At 51.5% G+C, this 26,496-nt stretch overlaps 2 protein-coding genes across 2 annotated transcripts; one reads left to right on the top strand and one right to left on the bottom strand.

Moving 5' to 3' along the window:
- Positions 1-1,299: 1,299 nt before the first annotated feature.
- DUSP28 (dual specificity phosphatase 28) lies at positions 1,300-4,573 on the bottom strand. Its single transcript, XM_079924190.1, has 2 exons — positions 4,083-4,573; positions 1,300-3,889 (listed from the first exon to the last, which is right to left on the bottom strand). The coding sequence occupies exons 1-2, from the start codon at positions 4,473-4,475 to the stop codon at positions 3,761-3,763; spliced, it is 522 nt and encodes a 173-aa protein (XP_079780316.1). The 5' UTR covers positions 4,476-4,573; the 3' UTR covers positions 1,300-3,760.
- Positions 4,085-26,496, top strand: ANKMY1 (ankyrin repeat and MYND domain containing 1; the record flags this gene model as incomplete). Its single annotated transcript, XM_079924382.1, is given in 12 exon segments — positions 4,085-4,221; positions 5,705-6,096; positions 6,099-6,220; positions 9,962-10,101; positions 10,104-10,150; positions 13,091-13,189; positions 13,193-13,364; positions 24,499-24,624; positions 24,904-25,078; positions 25,182-25,277; positions 25,453-25,610; positions 26,312-26,496. Coding segments are annotated over 11 exon segments (1,431 nt in total). The 5' UTR covers positions 4,085-4,221; positions 5,705-5,985.

The following is a 26,496-nucleotide window of genomic DNA, read 5'->3' as shown; positions in this document are numbered from 1 at the left end:
ATGGAACCAGAGGGGCCACCAAGATGTTGCTGTCATCATCGCGTAAGAAGTCAGACCCTTAGGGAGAAGGGGCTTTTTGGCCTGGAATCCCACCCACCTCTCTCCCCTGATCAGTCTCCCTGTGGCAAAGTTGAGGCCTGACTCACAATGCACTTGACCTCGATGGTGTCCCCGAGTAGCGTTTGATCCTTCTGGGCTCAGTATCCCAATCTGTCACCCATGTGATCCTGCCTGCCCTCCTCCCCGGGTGGGGGGCTGGGTGGGAAGGACGGCTGAGTGGGAGGACACATGTTCACTGATTCAGAGCACCTCCACTGAGGCATCTCTTCAGTTTTTCCTATGTGCCATCTTAGCTGGGGGGACACAATCTCCTTGTCGGGGCCCCACCCCAAACTCGCCAGTCACCTGGAGGAGGGGTTTCAGTCCTGCGTCCGAGACTCAAGAGGGAAGAGAACTGGGGTCTGATCAGTCCTCGAGGCCTTCGGGTGGCCCAGCGCCTGCCCAGGTGCCAAGGGCAGAGTGCTTTAGATGGTACTCCCAGTTTGACCAGCCTTTTGGAGCCACCCACCCCCCACCAGGCCGGTGGGGCTGGAGTCAGAAGACCTTCAAGAGGACCGTGTGTGGGCACCCACACTAGCCTGCCCTACGGACCCGCAGGCAGGTCTACCAGCCACCTGCACACTCAGGGTAAGTTAACATCAGGGGGCTTCTCGCCCTCCTGGTCCCCTGGACTTGGGTGAGCAGGGATTGGGTCTCATCCCTTCTCTCCTGGGCACCTCCCAGCGGCCAGTTCTGCACACGGAAGCGGTGGAATGGGGCAGTCCTGCAGGTCCAGAGGAGCTGTTACCACTTCTGCCCACCCACCCCCAGTGGGGGCGGTGCCTTCCACCCCACATTTTTTTTTTTTTTTTTTTTTGGCACGCGGGCCCCTCACCGCTGTGGCCTCTCCCGCTGTGGAGCACAGGCTCTGCATGAGCAGGCCCAGCGGCCATGGCTCACGGGCCCAGCCGCTCTGCGGCATGTGGGATCCTCCCGGACCGGGGCACGAACCCACGTCCCCTGCATCGGCAGGCGGACTCCCAACCACTGCGCCACCAGGGAAGCCCCACCCCACATTTTTGTAAGGAACCAACACAAGCCAGTCTTACGGGAGCAAACAGACCTGTTCTATGGTATTAAAGGCAGCCCACCAAGGCACTGTGCGGGCCACAGGGGTCGTCTCCACTCTCCACCCTGTCCCTGTCCTGCAGAGGACAGCACCTTCAGTGCTGGGGGACGGGGGCACTGCCTGCTGACAAAGGTCCAGGGTGGCTGCAGCGTAGTCCTCCTGTCACCCCACCCCAAACCACTTAGGGGAGAGGAACCTGAAAGCCGGGACTGCTAGAGGCTGGGGCTTCTCCCATAGGAATTTTCATACACCAGCCTTTTGATGATCAAATGCTGGCTGGCTTGGGTGGGCTGATGCAGCTGACACTCCGCCTGCACCCCAGCTCTCCCCTGATGCACGTGGACTAGGTACCCCTATTCAAGTGCGCCGGCACTGGGAGGGGAGTGGGTCCCTGGCCTCACTTGCCAGCAGGTGGACACGGAGGCAGGAGGGCTTCCAGGAAGCCTGTGGTGTTCAGCTGGGGGCTGTGTTGTCCCTGGGTCAGAGGTCCTAGGGATACCTGGGCCTCTGGTGGCAGCCGAAGCTGGATGGTTCTCAGAATGGAGCTGGTGGGACAAAAGGCTGATGGGACCCACAGATGTCCTTCAGCCTGGCCCGGGCTCTGACATCCTGGCAGCCCTGTCACCCAGGGCCAGGTCAGCAGGTGAGGGGGTGTACCAGCAAGGATGTCATGAGCACACGGGGTAGAAACGTGGGCTCAGGTCCTGGCTCCTGACCTCCTAGCTGGGCAAACCGCTCAGCTCACCTGAGGTTACAGACGGAGCCACCGGAGCCTCACCTGCCACGTGGAGGCAACAGCAGGAGCTTGTTTATGGGGCTGATGAAAAGTGACACGAGCTATGGGGGGCTTGTGGCGAGTAAGTGGCAGCTGGCAAGCTTCCAAAACTGTGTGACAGTCGGGTGAGCCACGGAGAGCTGCATTTGCGTTATGACGAGGGCTGTGGCTCTTGGACATGGGGGCTGCTGACTGGTGACATCGCACCGGGCTGGGTGCTGACCTGCAGGGTGCGGTGTATGCTCTGAGCCAGGGACCGTCACAGCTGGAAGCCCAGATGTGCAAGAGGGTTGGGGAGGAGGAAGACCCTTTCCCAACCGCCCCAGTGTGTCACTCGCAGTGTGTGAGCGTCCCATTCCCACAGCTTTGGGCTCTGCTGGGTCAGAGGCCTTCATCTGCAGGTAGGATGCTTCCATGTGGGGACACAGCTGGACGGGAGGCTGAGACACCACTTCACCATCTGGGCTCCACAAGCCTCAAATCGGGAGTTGCTCTGCTGGGTGAGGTGACTGATCGCACCATGCAGCTTGCAGGATCTTAGTTCCCTGACCAGGGATTGAACCTGGGTCCCAGGAGTGAAGGCACCGACTCCTAACCACTGGACCGCCAGGGAATTCCCTGATCCTGACTTTCAAGGGGCAGCAGGGCTTTGCTGCTGCTCAGGGGGGCCAGGAGGAGTATGCTGGAACTCAGGGCATTCCCCTGATGCCTCCCAGTACTCCTTGGTTGTATTGCAGAGGTCACAGAGGCCAGAGCGCCAGTGCAGGCAGGACCACTCAGGGCTCATCAGACACCCGACTAGGAAAGACCAGGACCTGAGGCATTGGCTGAGGGTCAAGGAAAATGATAAACATCAACTACAGTATTTTATTCATAACCTTGTTATGTATATATTTGTATATTAACCAGGGATTATGTTATCTGTAACTCATATGTGTTACCCAATTTTTCCTTTACTCTTTCCCCACTATCTTATTTAAGGAGTGTTGGTGGTGATTAGTTTTCTAGTATAGTCTTTAGGCTGTAGTGTGTCCAGGCGGGGTGCCTCTGAACCAGAAGAGGAACCAACAGGCTCAGAGACATGGGTGGTCATTGCATTGTTGACATGACCTTGGCTGCAGGATGTTAGGCTGGGACTCATTGCTGTTGCTGAAACTGGGAGGCCAGTAAGGTAGGAGGTGGGTACGGACACTGAGACCCCCAAGGGTGCCCACATTGGGTGGTCTGTCACACAGCCTCGAGCCTTCACTATGTGTCACAGCAGCTACAAGTCTGGAAACTGGGCCCGCACCACCTGAATCGCATGTTGCGTTTTGTGATGGGGCCAGTGTGAGGTTTGGGAAAGCCACTGTGGCTTGAGCAGGTGGCAGGCATGAGGTTCTGCCAGCAGCCCCCCAGAAGCCACCCACATCAGAGTGGCAGGCAGCCAGGAAGAGGGTGGCGGGTCTCCATGACTCCTGTACTTCCCCATCTCCTGACCTTGGCTCCCTGGCCTCCATCTCTCTGTAGTAAATGTGTTTCTGGCTAAAATTCCTCAAGTGGTTTTGATGTTCCTGACCAAGCTCTGTCTAATAAACCTGCTGACGAGGGGCGGTACGGTTCTCAGTTCTGTCCTCGGCGGACACACCCCAGCCCTACCGTCAAGGCGGGACAGAGACCTTCAGGGAGTTGCAGAAAATAAAAAATCCGTGGGACGTGAGGCAGGAGAGGACAGACCACCCTCCAGTCAGTGCATGAACTACCTCTTCCCACCCCGAGGCTGCAGGAAACTCCAAGCGCCCCGCTTTGGGGTTGGGCCGTCCTCAAGGGCTGACCCATTAGGGCTCAGTGGGGCCCGAGGGCTCCCCGGGCAGGCGGGACCACGACTGCAGGGTCTCCTCGTACTTCTGGAGCTGGGACCAGAAGCCCGGGTTGGGCTCGGCCACCGGGCGGGCGCTCTTCACAGTCTGCAAACGAGAGACTTTGGCTAGACACCGCGCAGCGTCGGCTGCAAGCTCCGCTGGCATTCCCAACGCCCGGAGGCCCCGCCCCAACGAGCGGGCCCTCCTCGAAGCCCCGCCCCCGCCTAGAGCCTCGCCCCTCCCAGAAGGCCCCGCCTCTTCCCGCCGGAAGCCCCGCCACGAGAAAGTCCCGCCCTACCTGGAAGGCCCGCTCCCGCGTGAGGCCGCGATGACGCATGAGGTAGGCGGTGCAGACGGCGGCCGAGCGGCTGCGGCCGTTCTTGCAGTAGACGAGGCAGGCACCACCGGCGCGTACCGCGGCCTCCATGGCGGCACAGGTAGGCTCCAGGTGCGCCAGCAGGTCCTCAGCCGGGTCGTCGAATACGGGCACGCGCAGCTCGGTCACGCCGGGCGCGCGGGGGCCGGGCTGCTGGCGCGAAACGTTGACGCATAGGGTGACGCCCGCGCGCTCCAGCAGCTCCGGGGCGGCCGCGGCCTTCGCGCTCCCGAGGAAGAGCGAGGGGGCGACGCGCACGAACGGCGGCGGGGCGGCCTTGGTGGCCCCGCGGCGTCCGGCTTGCTCCGCGTCCATGACCGGCTCTCGGGCCCCCAGCACGGGTGTCTATTTTGGGCCGTCGGGAGGCCGGCCGGGTGCCCCCGGGTCCTGGAGGCCCCCGGGGTGGGCCCTGTAGTGGTTGTGCACGAGCGGGCACGCCCGCAAAGCCCTGGCCGCCTCCTCATTGGTCAGGTCTAAACGGGAGAGGCCTCCTCTGATTGGCTGAGGCTGGGGGTTGCGGCCGTTGGCTGGCCTGGTGGCCATCGGAAGAGTCTGATTGGTCGCAGTGAGGTGGGCGGGTTCGGGTTGCTGGGAGGAATGGGCCTCCCCTCGCTGGATACCAGAGCCCCGCAGGTTGCAAGCCGGGAGATCTGAGAGTAGCTGGTGGCTGTCCCTGCGAACGTGGAGGTTTCTAGCTGGGCGGGGCTCGGGGAGGTGCGCTTCTCAAGCTGTGGCTGGTGTGCAGAGGAGCAGGCGACCCTGTCACAGATTCTCATCTGGGCTCTGACCAGTATCCGCCACATCGTTTTGTAGGTAGGCCCCTTAATAACTGATTCTCTTATAACCGCATCGCCAGGTGAGGTGCCCTTTAGTATAGCTTTATGTACATTCCTTATGTACATTCCTTTTTGTTATTTGTTTCCTAATCAATCACTCTGCGTAATTTCTGCATTTTATTTTCCCTTTTATTGTAAAACATGGTTCATATAAAATAAAGCTACTTATTGTTAGCTTTTCATCATTTTTTCACAGACCAATATTTTTCACAGACCAAAATTATTATTTTTTTTGCATTACTACTGTAACTTTAAAGAATTAATACCATTTAATTACACAGTTGCCATGTAAGAAGCCCTCTTCACTAGATTTTTCTGAGGTCCAGTGTCTTTCAGGGACTGGTTTCAGTGAAAAGTTAACTGTCTTCCAGTCCTGCATGCATCTAGTTATTGCCATTTCAATTCTATTCTAATAATATGAAAACATTTTTTCTGCTTCACCTGCATCATTTACTTAAGATTTGCAATCCGTTCTATCAGAAATTATTCTCCAGTACACCCATGCCCCCCCCCCCCACACACACAGAGTACTCAATAAACCTGACAAAATGAACCTATACAGTCTCTCTGGGTGACCTTGATTCTCTCCATTCTAGCCAAAGCCACCGGGCATTGGTAACTGTCAGATCTTTTTTGCTACCTGGGGTTCTCCCTTGAGCTAAAGATTCAAATGTTGGTGTGTAACCAGGTCTTCACTGGTCTTCACAGGTCCAGACATCACCTACGTAGAGGCCTTCTCGGCATCCGTTTCCTTCTAATGTGGCCTAAGGAAGGATTCTGACTTTCCTGGGATGGGATTCCCATTTTTCCCAGAGTTCACGGGAGCCATCCAAGTAGGTGGAGATTCCCTGTCCCCCAGCTCCAGAATCGGGCTTCTGATTACGTCCAGTCAGTGACGCCTATACCCCCATGACTGCTTCGGGAAAGGGCTTGGGCTGCCATGTGAACCAGAGAGGAGAGAGGGGCTTGGAAACCTCTGTCCTCTCCTTATGAGCACAAAGGGAAGCCAGCCTTGGTTGAAAGCACAGCTGAAGAAACGGTCCTCGAAGATATTGCTGGGCCACTGGATCAAACCAAACCTGAAGAGCCTCCAGCTTCTGGACTGTTTGGTTTCCTGAGCCATCCAATCACCCTTTGCTGTTGGATATTTGAGGTGGATTTTCTGTTCCAAGGCCTCTTAACTGATAACCTCACACTCCTTCACCCCATTGAGTTAATGAATCGGTAACGAGTCATCCTGCGTATCTCAGATCCATTCTGTCCACCTTGATGCTGTGTTTACTTTGGGCCACCCTCTTCTGGGCTTGGCACCAGCCTCCTGAGGGGGGCCTCCCAGCCTTCCTCACTGGAGCTGGAATCCGCTTTTGAAAGCAGTGCTTTTCTGAATGTCGGTCCTGACTCAGCAAGTTGTGATCCGTTAGTGGGTTGTGAAATCAGTTTTGTGGGTTATGACCTGTATTTTATTTTTAGTAAAATGGTATAGAAAAGAACAGACTACATGAAAATATTAGAGTGCGTGCATGTAGCAGAGTGAGTTTTTCCTCATTTTTTGAGTTAGTTTGTACTGGCTCATGATATGAAATGGGGTATTACAATGGGTCCCAGGCAAAAAGTCTTGAAACCTCTCAGAGCACACATCTGACTGCACCGCCCTCCTGTTTAAAAATGTCTTGCTGCTTCTGTTTTTAACCTGGCGTTCAAGGCTCCTCCTGCTTTGTCCTGTCCATCATCCTTTCTCTCTGTTCCCTTGTCACCTACAAATTGGCACTGACCATCTACCTCTACAAGGATTAAATTATGAGCCAATGCAGCTGCTGATCTTCAACACCTCCTGACAGGAATTCAGGGCAGAGATCAGGGATGTGGCGCTCCGTACTCTAGGCAAAACTGGCAGAACAGTTCTTCAGATGGTTGGATATTTTCAGGAGAAGATTTTATGAGCCCACTTCTTGATTCTCCTCTTATGTAGAAAGGCACTAAAATCCCTCATGGTGACGTCTGCTCCTCGTGACGAGCAGAAACCTGCAAAAAATATGTGCTTGACTGCATGTCCTCCCCCTTCACCAGAGTCACGTCTGTACTGACCTCCCGCTACCTGTTCAGAGCAGTTTCTCTGAGCTATCTGACATGCTGCCTCCTCGGGTATTGTCCTCATTTTACCCCCCAAGAAACTTAACTCGCAATTCTCAGGTTGTGCTTTTTCTTTTTTCAGTCGACACCACCTGCCCACCACACCATGGCCCAGTGGTTTTCAAAGCGTGGTGGGAACTTGGTAGCAATGCACATTCTCAGGAGTCCATCTACTCAGGACGTGCTGAAGCGGAAACCCTGGGAGTGAGACACAGGAAGCTCTGTGTTACCATGCCCTCCGTGTGATTCTGATAAAAGATAAAAACCTAACCATCATTTAGTTGATCTAAAAAGTAAGCAAGGTTTTTACCCACTTCCTTAAACATTGTATTTTGACCTACTGCCTGTCATGTATATCCGCTTACTTTCCTCTGATGAGTCATGATCACGCATATACATCTGCTCACTTTTTCCTGTGGGTCAGCTGAGGCGATACTCAGTGGCCCTCGCTGCCGGGCCATGACTTCTAGTTTCCCTTGCTTTCCTTCATGTGAACTTAAAAGCACTTGAGAAGCAATCAGCCAGTAGAGTCCTTTTGGAATTTTTTAAAATATTCTTTTACTCACAAATCTTTTACAGTGTCTCACATGTATCTAATTTGATCGCAGTTTTTGGGGTTTTTTTTTTGCGGTACGCGGGCCTCTCACTGTTGCGGCCTCTCCCATTGCGGAGCACAGGCTCCGGATGCGCAGGCCCGGCAGCCATGGCTCACGGGCCCAGCCACTCCGCAGCACGCGGGATCCTCCCGGACCGGGGCACGAACCCGCGTCCCCTGCATCGGCAGGTGGACTCTCAACCATTGCGCCACCAGGGAAGCCCTGATTACAATTTTTAAGTGGCTTTTGTTGACTTCAACTGAATTTTAATAGAAATGCCACTCTTCTTCTCCATGCACAAGTCAGCAGCCATATTTCACTAAATTTCATAACTATAATCGCAGGTTCAGATTTGCTAACACCATCACCGGTCATTTGAACAGCTAACTTGCTGAAAGCCAGTCATCCTAAAGGTCCGTTTGCTGAACTACTAATTTGCTGATTTTTGCCAAGTTTATTCACCAAAAACTTTAAAAACTAATAGTCTTGAATATTGTCGATGAATATTAATATATTTTTTATGAAAACATTCTCTTGGAATATATTGTTCAGCATCATTGTAGGACTTGTATCAATTTGTGGAAATAGGGCTTTTTAATCTTTGTATGCCTGGTTTTTAAAAATACCAGTGCATATATTCTTAAGAACATAAGCAGAATTTCAGCATTTCATATTGCATTTTTTTCCAGTTTATAGAATTTTCCAGAACACCTTTTTGGGGCCACATGTTAGTATTTAGAATTGTTTTGCCAGCCTCAGGAAGTTGTCAGATTTGCTGAAACAAATAGTTTTAGCTGCTGTTAAGTCAGTCTTTTATTCTGGGTGATGTGTGAGTTTCCTAGAGTCAACGTAACAAAGCATTACAACAAACCCATAGGCTGAAAACAATGGAAGTGTATTCTGCCCTCTGTGTGTGTGTCTCCAAATCTCCCTCTCCTTGTAAGGACACTAGTTATTTGGTTTGGGGCACACCCGAAGCCAGTCTGACCTCTTCACTTGATCGCATCTGTAAAGACACTTTCTGTATAAGGTCATTCCCAGGGGTTAGGACTTCAACTTATCTTTTTCTTGGGGGGGCGGGGTGGGCACTGCTCAACTCAGCAGGTGGGATGGTTTAACAGGCAGTTTTAGTTGACTGCTTTTCTTTCTCTTCACAAACAAATTTTAAAGACAGCACGGTTTGTCTCTGCTTAGCTTCGCAAGCTGCAGTTGGAGCAAAGCAAAGACGGGACCTGAGGGGAAAGGATAAGAGGTAGAGAGGGGACCTAGGAACCAAGGTGGTACTGGGGGGCTGAGAGGGGAGCAAGGGAGAAGAAAGAGGTGAATTGGGAGACAGATCGCAGGGTGGAGGAAGTGCCCCTGGAACCCTGGGATCCTGGCACAGCTGCCGCCTTCCCACCACTCCAGCTCGTGGGGGAGGGCCTGGTCGTCAGGTGTTCTTATCCCTTTCCCCTGTTCCAAGGGGCAGTCTGTGTCGAGAACCCCAATCCCTGTGCCTCCAGAGAGCCCCCCCTCGCTCTCTCTCCAGGCAGCCACAACTGCTTCGGTGGCAGAAAGGCCTCATGCTCTTTCCCACCCTTGTGTTTTTGCACGTACTAGTCCAGTTCCCTGAAATGCGCTCTCTTCTGTTGAGAGAGCTCCTACTCATCCTCTGAAACCCCACTTAGGACTCTTCTCCCATAGAGGTTTCCCCAGTGACCCCTCGGTCCACACAGCTAACCCTTCTCTCCCAGTGACCCTCGGCACCTCCCTCGTCTTTTTCCCCAACCAAGCCATGAGCTCCTGCTCTGTGCCTTCCACAAACACTAACTGAACGGAAACGACCGGCTTTGGAGTCAGGCAGGGCTTGATCAAGTATTGGCCCTACCGTGTGCCAGCACGTGACCGTGGACAAGTTAATTTACTCCCTTGTGCCTCAGTGCCCTCAGGTCTCACGTGGGGCCTCTGCGCTCTTCCTGGGGGGTGTTGGGAGCTTTTAGTGCTATCTCCCCCGGGGAGGCTGACCTGCCGTCCTCTGCTTGACCACGAGATGGGTGTCCGAGGTGGAGACGGCCGGCCCAGGCTCAGCAAGCCGGTGTGAGCGTCTCCGCGGGGCACCGGGCGCCCCGGTGGGATAGCTATGCAATCAGCTTCGGGGGTTGCTGGTTGAGATAAGATGGTGTGTGGATCTCGGTACCCAGTGGCCCTAAGACCTTCAGCCAGCGTTGGTCTCCCCTCCCCCTGCTCTTCATCTTCCTAGATTCATCCCGGAGGCCCCAGAGGGGGAAGAGGAGGAGCCCGAGGGTCCCCTTAGGGAGCAGGACCTGAAGGAGGCCTGCATCGAGCTCGCCCAGGGTGTGCAGGAGTGGCAGGACGGCTGCGTCTACCGAGGAGAGTTCAGCAGGACATGAAGCTGGGATGCGGAGCCTTCTCTCGGCCCACGGGCGAGGCAAGTCGTTCCTGGTGCTCTCCCCTCTCCGGCCCCAGTTCAGCCAGCCACGGCCTGTCCCTCTCCTTCGGAGAGGCACGTGCTGCGAGCTCATAGATCCACCGATGGGAAGGATGCTAGGCAAATGTCCTTCCTATTTGAGAAACACCCAGAGAGACTTCTGAGATCACGTCCGAGGTTCGCCTGGGTGTCCACAGGCTGCAGCTCGGGAAGCTGTGACTTCAGAAGATAAGTTCTTATTCTAGGGAAATATTTTAAAATTGCGAATTACTGTCGTGAGTTGTATATTTGTATTGATGAAATTGCCTTGTATTTAAGCTCAAACAGAAAAAGTGGATCTTCCTAAAAGTGAAAGTGCACTTTTGCGCCCCTGCAGCAGGCGGTGTCAGGACCTCAGTGGGGACTCTGAGGGGCCCGTGGCAGGAGCTGTTGGCGCCACCTGGCGTCCCCGCGAGGGTGGAGCAGCCGTGCGTCTGGCGAACCTGGGGGTATGCTGTGGCCTGGGGGCTTAGTGCGCCTCCCCCGGGGGAAGCTGGCTTCTGAAGGCTTCCCAACAATGTGCTGCAGGTGCGCTGGTGGAGGATTCTGCCCTGCTTGCAGGGTTGTGTGACTCAGTGGAGACTTAAGTGCATCTTTTGCTTGCAGATAATAAAAACCGTCTGGAGGCACTGTAGGGGTGTGTGCGTTTGGGGGGTTGGAAAAGCATCAGAGGGCAGGACACCTGGCACTGAAGCTCTTCTGGGAAGCAGGCGCTGGCTGGCACAACCTCCTAGGGGCTGTGTAGGGTTCCGGCTCTGCCCCTCTCTCTTCCAGGCTTGGTTCTGCCTGTGGGGCCCCGGTTCACCTGGTTTTGGCGCCCAAGGCTGGGGGACCTCGCCCAGCCCCTCACCTCCTGCACTTAGTCTCCCGAGTCCAGGGGAGAGCGGGGCAGGGAGGCGAGCGGGGGTCTTGGGATGGAACCTGGGGAGCGGTGGGGGCAGGGAGGGGACAGCAGGAGCAGCGGCAGGCAGAGGCGGAGCTTCTGGGCCCCCAGCCCAGTCCCCCTGGAGTGCGCCCCCAGCACGGAGGAGCCTCCAGACCTCACGTGAGGACAGAGGCCGCGACCCGAGCCCGTGCTGAGCTTCTGCCAAAGAATGCACGGCATCGTGACCCCGATGACCAAGCGCTGATTTTTGTTCAGCATCTGTTTCTTTAGTCCTTGGCTACTTCCTCTTTTACCCAACACTGTGGTGTCCAGTGGTCAGACAGCCTGTGTTCCCAGCCGTGGTAGGTTGGGGCCCACTGACCGGCCCTCCTGGCCCCGGGTCCTCGCCGTGCAGGGGGACCACAGCAGGTGGAGCCTCGGCTTTGTCACTGCCTGGGGGGACGTCTGGGTCCACTGAGCAGGTGCTCCTGCAGCCATGGCGGCTCCTGAACCAGAGAGGCCAGGAGGACGAGAGGGCGTGCAGGCTGAGAGCAGCGGCTTTAAACGTGTCAGCTGTCTTTGAGGAACGGGCCCAAGCGCATCAGTCCGGCTGGTCAGATGAGGCTCCGGCACCGTGTGGAGGAAGGATGGAGAGGTTCCTCCAAAGCTGCACCCTCCTGGGAGTGGACAGAAACCCTTTCTCCTGCAGGCGAACCGACGAGCCCCCGGGGGGGTGGATTCTCCTCACAGTTCTACACAAATGGTCTGCAACGTGGGACTTCTTTTCAGTTGGATAGACTCTGATAGGCCCCCCCAAATCATACAAATGGAATGAAGGTGGGCATCAGATGGGCTGTCCCCCGCCCGGCGCCTCACTGCTCATTGTGTCCCTGCACTGGCCAGGAGTAGTAACTGGCAGGACCAGGTCCCCCCACATGGGACTGGAAAGGACCCTTGTAGGCTGCTGTAATTGCAAAGTCCACCTTCAGGGCTCACGCAGCCTCAGGCTTGGCTGGGTCGAGGGGTTCCAGCGACTCTATCAGGCCCTCTCTCTCCCATCTCCATGTGGGCAGCCAAGTTTGACCTTCTGCCATGAGGCAGAAGGGGGTGGTGTCGGTGTCACACCTTCCTGCAAGAGAGAAAGGGCCCTAGTGGACACTGGTGAGACTCGGGGGTGCGTCCCGTGGCCAAACGCAAATCAAGGCTGGAGGCGGGGTTGGGAGCCCTTCGCTTGGCCAGGCCTGGTCACGTGTGCCAGGGGCTGGGGTCAGTCCTCCGTCAACCTGTGGGGACTCGTGTCCATCACCAGAGGAAGAGAAGGGGCGCTAAGCAGGCCGCAGTCACCGTCCCTCAGGCGCAGGGTGGCCTGTGAGCACGGCCGTCGGCCGCCTGAGAGCCCAGCCGCCTGCTTCTGGTGGGGAAGGCGGCTGTCTGACTCGCGTGAGAGTCAAGTCTAGTGACTGAAAAGTGCTCGGAATGGACATGGCGCTCTGATTTCCTCCTGGGGCCCCAGTAGAGGGGCACCTGCACCACACTCCCCCACCCCCGCCAGGGGCTCGGGACCCGAGCACAGACGGCCCACGTCCATGGCCTCAGGAGCGAGCCGTCTTAAGTTAGGGCCACGCCAGCGACCCCGGGGCTAGCGGCCCCCCACTCTCTGGGCCAGCCTGCCAACGTGGACCTGAGCGGGGGCGACGGGGTGAGAGCAGAGCCCGGCGTGGGGCTCCCGCGTGGAGACAGCTCCCGCCCAAACCCAGGCAGTGCCGACACCTCCCCAGACTCCCCTGCCTGAGCCGGGCAGGAGGGAGCGTGGCCATCGGGGGGCCGAGCGCCTGGCACCCGCTATGCGTGATTCGGGTGACCCCTGGCACTTGAGGGGGGCCTGGTGGCCCGGCCCCCTGTGAGCCCAGTCAGCCCCGCAGCCCCTGTTCACTGTGGCCCAGGCCTGGAGGCTCAGCTGGGAGGGCGTTCTGGAAGGTTCTGGGGCGGTGCAGGGCGGCTCCTCCAACAGCCGCTGCGGAGCTCTCTGTTCACAGTCCTGCCACGGGCAGCTCTGCCGGGACCACCGCCACGGCCTGGGCACGTGCGTGTGGCCGGATGGCTCCAGCTGCACGGGCACGCTTTACCTCAGCGCCTGAGAGGGCTACGGCACCACGTACCTGAAGACGAGGCTCTTCCAGGTGAGGGGATGGCCCTGGTGTTCAGGCCACCGGACAGCAGCACGGGTGCTCCTGGGGAAGATTGTTTGTTTGACGAGAAGTAGCTTTCTTGGTCTTAGTGAGTATAATAGTATCGTCATAAGGCACAGTCGTAAGATGCGTGAAAAGAAAATGAAAACGACAGGAGAAAAAAATGAAAGCTGGTCGCTGTTCTGCTCCCCGGAGCAGGGACGGCTAGCAGCACGTCGTGTATCCTTAGGTTAAACAGTAGACTCACCGAAGATGTTTACCTCTTTACACATAAACTGGCTCAGTCTACACTTACTGTTTTGAGACTTGCCCTTTTTCCTGGAGAAGATCCTGGTTTTGCAAATAGAGATGCCTCCCCCGCCCCCAGCTTACTCATTCCAGGAAAAGCCCCGCTTCAGCATACAGAGCTGGAAGTTCTGACGAGCATAGAGCTGTGTGACGACCACCACAGTCAAGGTGCAGAACAGTCCCAGCAGCCCCGGAACGTCACCCCGTGTGCCCTTGGAGAGCTCTGTCCTCCCACCCCCAGCGCCCAGCCGTTGCGTTTTTGCCTATAATTTTGCCAGGTCATAAGACTGTCATCTGTGTCGTCTTCTGCGCTTGTGGTTTTAGCTCTTACCTGTAGGGCTGTGTTTGAGTTAATTTTTGTGTTTTCGTGTGAAGTAAGGCTCCCTCCTCCTCCTCCACGTGTGGACGTCCAAGTGTTCCAACTCCGTCTGCTGAAAAGACTCACTTCTCCACCGCCTAGCCTTTGCGTCTTTGTGAAAAATCACATCTGGAAACTATAAAGCATCAGTGAATGTAAGGGATGATTATTGTTCATGGTTGGCTTTTTTTTTCTTTTTTTTTTTTTTTTTTTTGAGCTGTAAGAAAACTTAGCAATTGCCTGATCCTTGGATTTTGAACCTGGGAACCTTGGATTGGAGGTGTATATTCCCAAACTCCCTGAAATTGTGTGCAAAAATTAGTGGGAATGGGCATTTTAGGGGAATGAGGATCCATCGCCAGCAAGTTTTCAGAGGGGGCTGTGACCCAGGAGAGTTAAGAACCACAATTCCTTTGCCACGAGGAGGAAACTGAGGCCTAGATGTCATTTGGGACCCGTCGCAGCCAATTTGAAATCTCTGTTGAATCCCTGGGATATGTGAGCTGTTCTCTGCATATTCAGGGTAACGACACTCCACTGTTTGGCTTCTATTCTGAGTCTTTTCACCGTGGGTCGCCTGAGGGGTGGTTGACGCATATGGTACGGGGGCCCCCAATATAAAGGAGCTGAAAGAAGGAGTGGATGTGTTCTCTAGGATCACGAAGCCTGTTTAATCTTTGGGCCAACAGCTTATGTTCTGGTGCCTGACTACCTTCCTGTCTCACTGACCATTTTCCACGACCACCGTTGCCATCGCTCCTCCTGTTTTGTATTCTTAGTTTGTGTGGTTGGCAGTGAGCAGGCGTAGTTTTAAATGGTGCTGCCAAGTCCAGCTAATTACTGGTGCAGGTGGGTTGTAGCAAGCTGGCTGACTGGGCAAACTGAGCCAGGCATGGAATGCCTGAAGATGTTTGGGGGTTCGTCTTTATCAATCGAAGGTTAACATTCTCTGACAACTTTTGTTAGAACTTCTGCTGAACCTCAAGATCAGCAGGTTGCAAGTGTTTCAAACCTTCACTTTTTCCCGGCCTGCTTTGTGTATTCGCTTTGCTTGCAAGTGTGTTTACTCAGATGGCCAAAAGGCCCGTCCGTGCTTCTTTGTTCATTGTCAGCTGCTTTTATCAAATTCCAGGCCATTATCCAGCAAACACTAGAGAAATTTGAACACTTGGATTTCAAACATTTTTTTCAGTTTGTGGAGTGGTGCTACCAGTGGTACCGTTCTAAGCAAGCAGGCACAAAGCCATGTAAGTGTTTTGTCTGTTTAGGTATTAGCCGGTTCTGCTCTTTCATACAAACATCTGGAAAAAATCCGTTGACTGTTCTCTTTACCTAGAGGGCGGAGACAAAGGATTTCGGTTCCAGAGAAGTGACTGTTTTGGAGAAAAATGTGTTGGTCTTTTAGCTCTTTTGTAATTAAATCTGGATGTACCTCAGAAGAATCTTAAGACTGTGTTGATAAGATGCTTTCCTCAGGAGAAAGGAGGAAAAAAGCAACTGGAACTCAAAGCTTGAAGTTCTGTGACAAAACATGAGCTGTCCAGGATAGGAGGTTGACAGGGTTTCACTACAGCGCTCTGCTCTCGCTGGAACAGATGTCCTTCAGTGTAGTCACGGCGTGGACTCCAGATTTCCGGATTTTCAAGAACTGGATCAGGGACCTGGAAGAGATGATCAAAGTGTGACGGGAACTTGGGAGCTGGATTTTTTTATATTTGAATTTGGGGACTGTTGTCCTTGCTCTGAGAAAAGAGACAATGACAGCAAGCACTGCCACCAGCGCTGTTACTGGGAATTCGGAGACCTGAGTTTTCGCCAGACGCTCAGTGCAGACTCTGGCGATGCTCCGCCCAAAGTGAACTCCGCCTGCAGATGTGGCCCCTGGACTTTCGCCCATGGTGATTCTGCCACCTTACTACTGAAGAAGGCGTCATTCCCGTGGACCACGTGACCCAGGAGGCATCCAGCGGATCATGATGTGGCCTTCACCTCCACTCCCGTCCTGTTCTCCCCGGATCCAGCACAGCCCTTTGCAGGGAAGTCAACTCCTCAAGCCAAATAGCTGAAGCTGTTTTACCACAACAAAGGCTCCGTTTCTTCCATGAGTGCGTTTCGTTTCTTCAGTTGAAGCCTTCAGAGACTCACGATACATCTGGACCAGGGGATATTTAGTTGTCAGCGCTGTCTGAAGAATGGCAACGTCTTTTTGAGAACCACATCGGACCATGCCCCACTATCTTAAAAGACTGAAATTCAGGAAATATCTAACCTGCAGCCCATTCTTTTTCCGTGTCAGATCTGTAGTAGCCTGCTGAATGAGTAAGCAGATGTTCTGACCCACTGGGATTAAAACAAGGGCACAGTGAACTCCCAGCATCTTCTTTGCGATTACTCAGGAACCAGAACTTTTCACACAAATGGAAGAAATTCTACCAAGGAATCCGTTTACCTAACAGCATCTCACAAAGCTCCAATCAGATTCCAGAAAACGCCTCTTGATACATCCAGCACTTTGTGAACAACTTATTTTTGTTGTTAAACCAATTAGATCGTGGGTTTTCCGAAGTCTTTGTGGCCATGAAGCCCTTCGAGTGAAAACTTTATGGAAGCCCAGAGTAAAAGTGAAGCTGCTCTGGAGGAAGCAGAAGTGGGGCTACAACCTGCCACAAGCATCTTACTTTACCACCATGGTGACATCTAAGGAGACTTCTTTACAGCAACTAGAATTCTTCAGAACACAGTTTGAAAACCACTGCCCTAGACAACAGTATGTTCGACCTGAATGGCACTCTGTCCTGTACCTGTACCCAGCACCGTCCATGTTCAGTTGATGCTGAACATTCTTAGGAATAGTTACCGTGGGCAAACTCAGAAAAGTGCAGGAAGATGGGCATACCTTTGCCCCCCAGAGTAGTCATATGGGCTGAAGAGGTGGTATCAAATGGACCTAGAGTAATAGCCCTCTACCCACAGATGGACTGCCAGTGATTCCTGGATTTGATACAGCCAGAGAGCAATTCGTCCGTACTCTACACTGACAAACCCCCTTACCCAGCTTCTTTCACAAACACCAGAGGCTCTAGTGGTGCTTGAAACACATGACCTTGAAGTCTTGATCCTTCTTGGATACGTGAATCACCAGGTATTGGAGCTGACGTTGATGCTGATGTCTCATTGAAGCCATATTAGACCAACCGTACATTGGACCTCCCGTCCTCAGCCATGGTACTCTACTTCGTGTGCAAGGGTTAACCATAAACTATGAAAGCAGAATTCAAAGACTGGCAGCATTACCTGAAAGGGTACCAGGTCATTATTCATCTTCTCAAACTATGTCACTGTCACTCCACCAGTGGCAGTTACACTTCTTGGTTTTTATTCAGTTTAACTGCTGTTTCCAGGGTGAATGAGCTAATAACGGTTGAAAAATCGCTAAAACATTTCCTCCATCACTGGCATATCTGCCTATTCTCCAAAATTATGAATACTCAGCTCTACCTACATGTAATACCTGAGCCACAAGAGACAATCTCTGAACATCCTTTCTCGTGTGTGTGATTTAAAATGTGGCCATTTCGATCATTTTCTTCCAGCCAATGAGAGATTTTAAGATGGATCTTTTGATGTCTGGTGCCATTAACTGTTGGTGTTAATGATGTTTGGAGGTAGGCCTTTTGACCAGGCCGTGGTAGCTTACTTCGTGGGCATCTCACATTGCGTATCATCTGCCTTTTTGCTGGAAATGTAGACTGACTTGAAATCTACAAAGCCTGCAGCTAAACATTTTATGAGTAGCCTCACGAGCTTCCTGCTGGTGCTTCCTAATGTCACAAGACCGCAGTGCCCTGTCCTTGTGGATGTTTTCATGGAATTTCATCTGTCTCAGTGCTGTGAATCAGAGTGGCTCACTTCATTCCTTGTCATGGAATACTCTCAGGCATGAAGACAGCTTACCTGTTCAGAAGGGATCTGACTCACGACTTCCCAGACCAGATCACTCAGACTTCGATTTGTGCCACGGGAAAAGCCACGTTGCTTTACTTCAGGGTTGACTTGAGAACCAGCTGACCTCAGCTGCTTCAATGAATGCGCTGGTTAAATGTCGGAAATGCTTCTTTACGTCTTCGTCTCTTATCTTCTAGGCTAATTGTGATTATATGACTCTGTATAAATCAGTCTATAAATCACCAAACAAGGCCTAAGTCTGGTTACTCTGTACTGCTCACCCTCAACAAATAAAATCTGATGACCAGCCTGCTTGTATATACAACTGTTATTTGTAATGAAGAAGTTATCTACAAGCTCAGTTCTTCTACTGCCTTCAAAATGTCAGCTCGATTTTCTTTTTCTCCTATACTTGACCGATAGAGACCTTGATCTACACTGGCAGTCATTCCCTGTAATCCTGTCAAAATGAGGGACGAAAGGTAAAGACGATCGTCTGTTCAAGAGTGTGAAGTACACTGTGTATAAGAATTGATGGTGGAAAAAGCGTAAACCTCCAACCTAGTATCTTACTATCTCCACGCCTCAGATCTCATCTTTCAGCGGTACCATTCAACCAGTCTGAGGCCTTCACTCGTTGATGAGATGATTCTCAGAGTTGGGCTGAGTTACAGAAGATGGAGACTTGATTACCGAAGAAAGTAGGGCCAACCTTTCTCTCCCAACCCTATCGCTCCCAGATATAGAATGGGCTTCTAAACAGAGCCACAAGTCTGGATTAAGGAGATGATAGCCTTCTCCTGCGCTGAAGGTTCTTGGGCAGATGAGCAGGAAAATGAAAGTTGCTGTACCTGACTGGCCCTTTAAGATCCAGTTAATCCATAAACCCTGTGGACTAACCCTGGAGTACTCAGGGTTGAAACTAATGCACAGGCTCTGATATTAAACTGCCTGTTCTAGCTCATGGGCTGCCTATTGACATGGCTGGCCCTGCTGAAAGTACCTTACCTACTTGCCTGTTTACCTGACTCAGCCCTTGCCTGCTTTTTTGACATGGCTGCAATCAGACTGGCTGTCTTCAGAAGACTACAGCTGATCTCGGTCTTTCTTATACCCGGTTCCACCAAGGGGTTCTGAACAGAAGCAGTCCGCACCTCACCCACCAGGACTTAATGTTCACAACACGAAGGACTGTGCTGTACACTCCTTGACCAGCAGCTTTTTTTTTTTTTTTTAACTGCCGAGTAAGCCTCTATGCCTATATATATTAGATCATCTTCAGCACTTGGAACTCTTTCCACCAGATCTGAAGGAGTAGAGCAGATTGAAATCACTGTCCATTCCCCTCTTCTACAGTAGTACAGAGATGAATCTGATTTGCCAGTACTCACAGAAATGTACCAGTTCAACTTGGCAAAAGCCTTAAAGGAACATAAGAGAACTTTTCCACTGAACTTAAAATTTACCCCTGACTTGACGAGTATCACAGAACCATTTGCCAGTGGGAGGCTGGTTGTCCTGCTTCCTGTCAGCAAGACAGTTGGGCTCTCAAACTCATGACCACTGAGTTTACTTACATTGGAACTGTATAGTATCACCCAGAATATGCTATTGGACGTGATTATTACATTCAAATGGATTACAGGCCTCCTGAGTAGAAGACAAACTTGCTCCTCGTGATTTTTTCCAGATACATTTATTGTCAAGGAAGGAACCAATGCCAGCTGTTACCATTCAACTTTATAAGCAGAGATGAAACTTTTTCAATATCTGGTCTTACCAGTGACCAGATCAATCAGCACAGTCCATCTCCTTGACCATAGTGATTGGTTCAGGAATGGTCATGTAATTCAAGTTGGTCCAGTGATACCCAACCCTGAGAGGTTTAGTGAACTGTGGAGGAGAAGCTCAGAAGCTCTGCTAAGTTTGCCTAGCTCTGTAGGATGAAAAGCTCTAACCATATCTAATGAACCACTCAAAGAATGAAGCCAGTACAGAGGAAAGCAGAGCCAAATGATGGAGAGACTTGGGTCCTGATGACAAGGTTTGTGCCCCTGGATCCAGCCATGCCTGAAGCTAGTATATCCCCTGGACTTTTCAGTTATGTGAACCAATAAATACCCCTCTTTGCTTTAAAAAAAAAAAAAAAATCCTTCATCAACTCTTCGGTGACCTTGAGGTAGTTTGTCCAAGAAAGGCAAGATAACATGATCTTTCCCCTTTCTTTATTTCAGAATAATACATTGATTTCCTAACAGATTTCAATGGTGGTGAGTGGGGGTTAGGTTTTTTTTAGTATCTTTGTCAACTCCTGGATGTTAATATGTATGACATGTTTCTGTCCATTGCAGTCATTATGCTTTTTGATGCCCAGGGCCTGTCTGTGGTCAGGGAGAGCCTCTTTAGTTTAGTTCTTGCAATTCTGACTCAACACCAGCATGCTGTGGTAGCTTTCTTGCCCCCTGCTCTGCAAGGAGTTCCGGGCTCATTCAGACACTTCCTGCCCTGCACCCGGGGTCGACTGCTTACACGTTGAGCCTGGCTCCTTCAGTGGGACGTGATAGTTAGAAACCACGATCTGTGTGCTCATCACTACTGCATTGGTTGGTTATTATTTTTAGGCCTTTTCAATAGCAGATCTGGAAAACACACCTAGAAAAAAATTTTTTTCATGGATTATTTATAACATTTTTTCTTTTCTTTTTAAAAACATTTAAAATCGAATGATTTTTTAAATTCCATAGTGCTTTACAATTTTCAGAAGTTTCACACACGTGATTTCATATAATCCCACCATAACCCTTTTTTTGGTCCCCTACCCCTATATTGCCCCAGCCCCCTCTACCCACTGGTAACCACTAGTTTGTTCTCTGTACCTGTGAGTCTGCTGCTGCTAGGTCATAAACCCACAAAACTCTTCATAAATTTGTAGGGATAGAAATAATACAAACTATGTACTCTGGCCACAGTGGAATGAAATTAGAAATGAGTAACAGAAAGAAGTTTGGGGAAATCACATAAAACAACACACTCCTAAATAACCAGGGGGTCAAAGAAGAAATCAAAAGGGAAATTAGAAAATGCTTTGATATGAATGCCCAAGAAGACACAACTTACCAAAACTTATGGAATGCAGCTAAAGCCGTGATTATAGGGAAGTTTATAGCTGTAAATGCCTATATTAAAAAGAAAAAAAGTCTCAATCAGTAACCTAACCTTCCTCCTTAAAACATTGGTGGAAGAAGAGCACACTAACCTAAAGTAAGCTCGTTAGTAGCCAGATAAATGTGTGTCTGTTAGAGCAAACATTCATGAGACAGAGAACAGAAAATCAATAAATTCAAAAGGTGGTTCACTGAAAAAAATCAGCAAAACTGACATATCTGGCTGCACTGACCAGGAAAAAGTGAAGACCCAAATTACTAAAATCAGAAGTAAAAGAGGGGACATTACTACCAAACTAATAGAAATGAAAAGGATTATGAGAGAACACTGTGAACAATTTTATGACAAAAATTGGATCACTGAGATGAAATGGACAAATTGCTGAAAACACATGATCTACCACAACTGATTAAAGAGGAAATAAAAAATCTACACAGACTTATAACAACTAAAAAGATTGAAAAGGATTAAAAAAAACTCCCAACAAAGAAAAGCCCAGGCACAGATGGCTGGTAAATTATACCAAACATTTAAAGCAGAATTAACACCAATCCTTTTCAAATTCTTTCAAAAATTAAAGGGGACACTTCCTAACTTATTTTATGAAGCCAGCATTACTTTGATTCCAAAGCCGGACAATGACATTATGAGAAAACTACAGACAAATATCCTTTATGAATATAAATGCAAAAAGCTTCAACAAAATACTAGCAAACGAAATTCAGCATCGTGTCAAAAGAACTATTGAATATCTGACATGACCAAGTGGGATTTACTCCAGAAATGCAAGGGTGGTTAAACAACAAAATAATAAATGTAATACACTATATTATTAGAAATGAAAGAAAAAACTATTTCAATTGATGTAGAAAAAACATTTGATGTAAAAAATCCAACAGCCTTTCATGATAAAAACACACAACAAAGAATAGAAGGGCCTTTCCTTAACCCAGTAAGGGGCACCTGCAAAAAACCCCGTAGCTAACATCAAACTCAATGATGAAAGACTAGATACTTTCTCCCTAAGATCAGGAAGAAGACAAGAATGTCTTCTCTCACCATTTCTATATAGTATTATATTGGAGTTGTTAGCCAGTGTAATTAGGCAAGAAAAATAAATAAGAGGCATTCAGGTTGGAAAGGAAAAAGTTAAACTCTATTTGCAGATATCATCTTACAGATTGAAAATCTTAGGAAACCACTTTAAAACGAACAAACTAGTATTAAACTATTTTGACTAAGTATAAAAATATATTAATCTAAAAATAAAACTATTACACTATTAAAAGTAATAAATACATTCAGTAAGATTGCAGGATATAAGATCAACATACAAAAATCAATAGTATTTCTATACAGTTGCAGTGAACAAACCAAAAGTGAAATTTCAAAAACAATTCCATTTACTATGGCATCAATAAGAATAAAATGCTTATTAATGCATTTAACAAGACCAGTGTAAAATTTATACTCTGGAAACCTCAAAACATTGTTAAAGAAATTAGAGGAGGCCTCAATAAGTGGAAAGACATCTCCCTATCAGAATCTCAACTGACTTCTTTGTACAAATCGAGACTGATTTTAAAATTCATATGGAATTGCAGGGGTCCCAGGATAGCCATAACCATCTTGAAAAAGAACAAAGCTGAAGGACTCTGATTTTCCAATTTCAAACTTACTGCAAAACAACGGTAATCAAGATAGCATGACACTGGCCTAAAGGTAGACATATAGAAACAATGGAGTAGAATAGATCCCAGAAATAAACCCATGTGTCTATGTCAACTGATTTTCAACGACGGTGCCAAGAATTTTTAATGAGAGTAAGAACAGTGTTTTCAACAAACGGTGCTGGGACTACTGGTGATCACACACAAAAGAGCGAAATTTGACCCGACCTCACACCACATAGAAAAATTAATTCAATTTGGATTGAAGAGCTAAATGTAAGAGCTTAAACTATAAAACTTTGAGAAGAAAATACAGGGATAAATCTTCATATCCTTGGATTTGTCAATGGATTCCTAGATATAAGCAAGGAAAGAAAAAAATCAAAATTAAAAACTTTTATGCTTTAAAGGATTCTATGAAGAAAATGAAACATAACCCACAGTATGGGAGATGTTTTGAAAATCATATATCTCGTAAGGGACTTGTATGTATTTAGGATAAATTTTAAAATCTTACGACTTAATAATAAAGACAAACAACCAAATTAAGAAATGGACAAAGCGTATGAATAGAAATTTCTACTAAGAAAGATACACAAATGGCGAATAAGCACGTGAAAGGATGCGCAACATCATTAGCCATCAGGGAGATGAGAGAGATCACTTCACAATCGCTAGTATGGCTATAGTCGAAGTCAGTAAGTGTCGGTGAGGATGTGGAGACGGTGGAAACCTCGTGCGCTGCTGGTGGGAATGCAAAATGGCGCAGCTGCTGTGGACAACAGTTGGCAGCTCCTCTAATGTTAAACATGGAGTTACCATAAGACCCAGCAATTCCACTCCTAGGCATATACTCAAGAGACATGAAAACATATGTCCACACAGAGATTTATAGCAGCATGATCCATAAAAGCCAAAGAATGGAAACCACCCAAGTATCCATCAGTTGATGAATGGATAAACAAATTGTGGTCTACCATACCATGGAGCATTATTCATCCATAAAAAGGAATGTAGTACGGAGACACGCTACAACATGGGTGAACTTGAAAACATTATAGTAAGCAAAATAATCTAGTCGTGGAAGACCACATATTATATGATTCCATTTATATGAAATGTCCAGACAGGAAAATACACAGAGACAAAGTAGATGAGTGGCTGCTTAGAGATGGAGGGGTAGGGGAATCGGGCATAAAAGCTGTCGGGCTGGGAACCGTTTTGGAGGATGAAAATGTTCTAAAATGGATTGTGGTGATGGTTGCACGGCTGTGAACGTACTACAAGCCACTGGATTGTGAATATTTAAATGGGGTATTGGATGGAATACGAATTAGGTCTCAACAGAGCTGTTCACAAAAGAGTCCAGCATTCTAACAGACATGCCCTCTTGTCACTTCCGTTTCCTTTTAAAGAGGTGACGTGTGACACCGAGAAGCCATCAGACCCACTTTTAAGTTCTGCTTTATTGTCAGCCCTCCCAGAAGCGTCGCCCTGACGCCATGTGGTCTTCAGGACGGTGGCTTTGGCCCTGCACACTTCGTCATACAGCTGCCTTCCTGACCCACGTCCTAGTCCCCAGAGCAGCATGGGGAGTGGCTCTGGGTGCTGGTGGGCGCGGCGGTTGACGGGGGGATGAGGGGCTCCCACCTTCTCTACTCGCCAGCAGGTGTTTCTCTGTGAAGTTCCTGCATCTTCAGGGGTGCTGGCGAAGTGGAGGATGGGCGACCTTTCCTGGGAGGACTGTGCGTTGCTTAAGGGCAGGAAGGTGGAGGGACATGGTTGCGCCTCTGATGATTGTGGGGGCTCGCTGCCCTCCTGTCTCCCAGCCCACTGTGCCTCCTGCCACCAGCGGCCAGAGAGCAGAGCCAAGAGTCTCCCCTCCAGAGAGGGGTGTGAGCCGCCAGGCAAGGCCGGAGAGAACCTGGTGCTGCCCGGTGGCCTTTCAAGGCGTGGTGAGCGGACACAGAGCCGGGGCTGGAGGCTGCAGGTCCGAGGGCCCGGATGCAGGAGCAGAGGGATGCCGCCAACACCGAGCCCCACTCTGCGCCCTCAGACCTGCTTGGGGGCTGTCCAAGGCTTGGGGCGCCTGCCTGCCTGCCTTGCCGCACAGCCAGGGCTGGGCCCACCATGGGAGGGTGGGCGAGGTGGGCAGCTCAGAGCCCCCTCCGCGTGTGGCGTCATGCGTGACCAGGAGGGCCCGTGGGGGCTAACGCGGTCTCTCGGTGCAACAGAGCCGGCCCCCTGTCGCCGGCTGAAGCGGAAGGGCACCGCCTGCCCGAGGGCCTGGGCTTGGACGAGCAGTGAGTGGCTGAGGGTGGCGGTGGGCTGGGTGTGCTGCCAGGCCGGTCCCGACCTGCGCTGCCCCCGACAGCACGGCTCTCGAGTGGCCTGGCCCTGCTGCGGGCGGTGGGCATCCTGCACGGCGCCCGCCCACTAAACCCTGGAGGGCGGGGCTGGGGTGGGGCGCGGGGGAGGCACACCCACCGGACTCACTGTTCCCCTGGGGCAGGTGCCAGGCCCACTCCCGGGGCGTGCCCGCTAGGAGTCTGCTCCCCCCACCGCAGCCTCCTCCCCACTCCCACGCCGTGGTGCGGGTCCCCAAATGGTGTGGTGTCGTCTCCTGCCCAGTGGGGCCGGCCAGCACCCGGATGGCTTCCAGGGCACGGGGCTTGTTTCCTGTTCCCAGTAGCACCGCACTGGACACAGGGCAGGCCCCGGGGCTCAGGGCCTCGGGCACAGGTGACGGGTGCCTCCCGACGGCCCACGTGGCTCCCCTGCAGGGTTCCCTTCTTCAAGTTCTGCTACGAGTGTGGCCGCTCCACTGGGGTGCGCCTCGCACCCTGCACCCGCTGCCACGGGATCGTGACCTGCAGCAAATACTGCAAGACCAAAGCCTGGACCGACTTCCGCAAGGATTGCCACTCGCCGATGGCCATCGGTGAGTCCAGGTGTCGGGCCGGGCTGCTCCCAGGACACAGGCACCGGCCTGCAGGGTGGCCGGGCAAGTATCCCCCATCATTCTCTGAAATTGCTCAAATTCAAGCCACTCTGCAGAATTCCCAGATGGGTCTGTGCGGGGACAGGGAGGGCACTGTCCCCGTGTAAGGTGGCGACGCCACGCTCAGTGTGCCCGTGGCTCCCTGGAGGTGTGACGTGACACCGGGGGCTCCGCTGGACACCTGGGGGCTCTGCTGACACCGGAAGGCCCTGGTAGACAATGGCTTCCCCGGACTGCAGGGCACTTGGCCTTGGGGCTGCTTCTGGAAGTTTTCTCCTAACCCGCTCTCCCGGGTGTCTGTCGCAGCAGGAGTCTGCTTCTAGAAGCACCCTCCTCTCCCACCCTCCCCACCCCCCTCGGGTGGGCTGCGAGGGGAGCTGAGGGTGCGTGGGTAGTGACTCTCCGCTGGCCCTGTGCTCCCGGTGAGGCGGGTGGCGAGCGGAGCTGTGTGCAGACTGTCCCCTGGGACGTGGCCAGGAGGCCCGGGCCTGCTGGGGGCCAGGGAGGGGGGCAGGTGTTGCCTGTACTTTCTCAGGGCCTGCTCTGGGAGCAGCAGCCGCCGGCCCTCGAGGGCGTGCGGGCCCCCGGGGGACGGCCCGGGCCCCTCACCTTCTCCTCCTCCCTGCCGGTTCCTTGTGCAGGGGCCCACAGGAAGGACGAGGACTGGAGGGTGGAAGGATCTCAGTGGCGGAGCCGCACCTGGTGCCGAGGCTGCTCCCTCTGGGAGGGCCGGGCTGCCTGTTCTCACCTGCTGGCAGCTGCCCCTTGGGGTCGCTTCTGGGCTCCTGGCCCCGAGGAATCAAGGGCGGGGGGTCTGCGCCTGTAG

This window comes from Stenella coeruleoalba (assembly GCF_951394435.1).
Source record: "Stenella coeruleoalba genome assembly, chromosome: 6".
In the NCBI taxonomy this organism is placed as follows: domain Eukaryota; kingdom Metazoa; phylum Chordata; class Mammalia; order Artiodactyla; family Delphinidae; genus Stenella; species Stenella coeruleoalba.
Note: the sequence above shows the minus strand (reverse complement) of the source record. Positions and strands in the feature narration are given on the sequence as shown.

Bases quoted from the DNA above. Each gene is read 5' to 3' on its own strand.
- DUSP28 (XM_079924190.1), bottom strand. From the start codon at position 4,475: ATGGACGCGGAGCAAGCCGGACGCCGCGGGGCCACCAAGGCCGCCCCG. The intron at 3,890-4,082 runs GTAGGGCGGGAC...TCTCGTTTGCAG, and splicing joins CGCGGGAGCGGGCCTTCCAG to ACTGTGAAGAGCGCCCGCCC.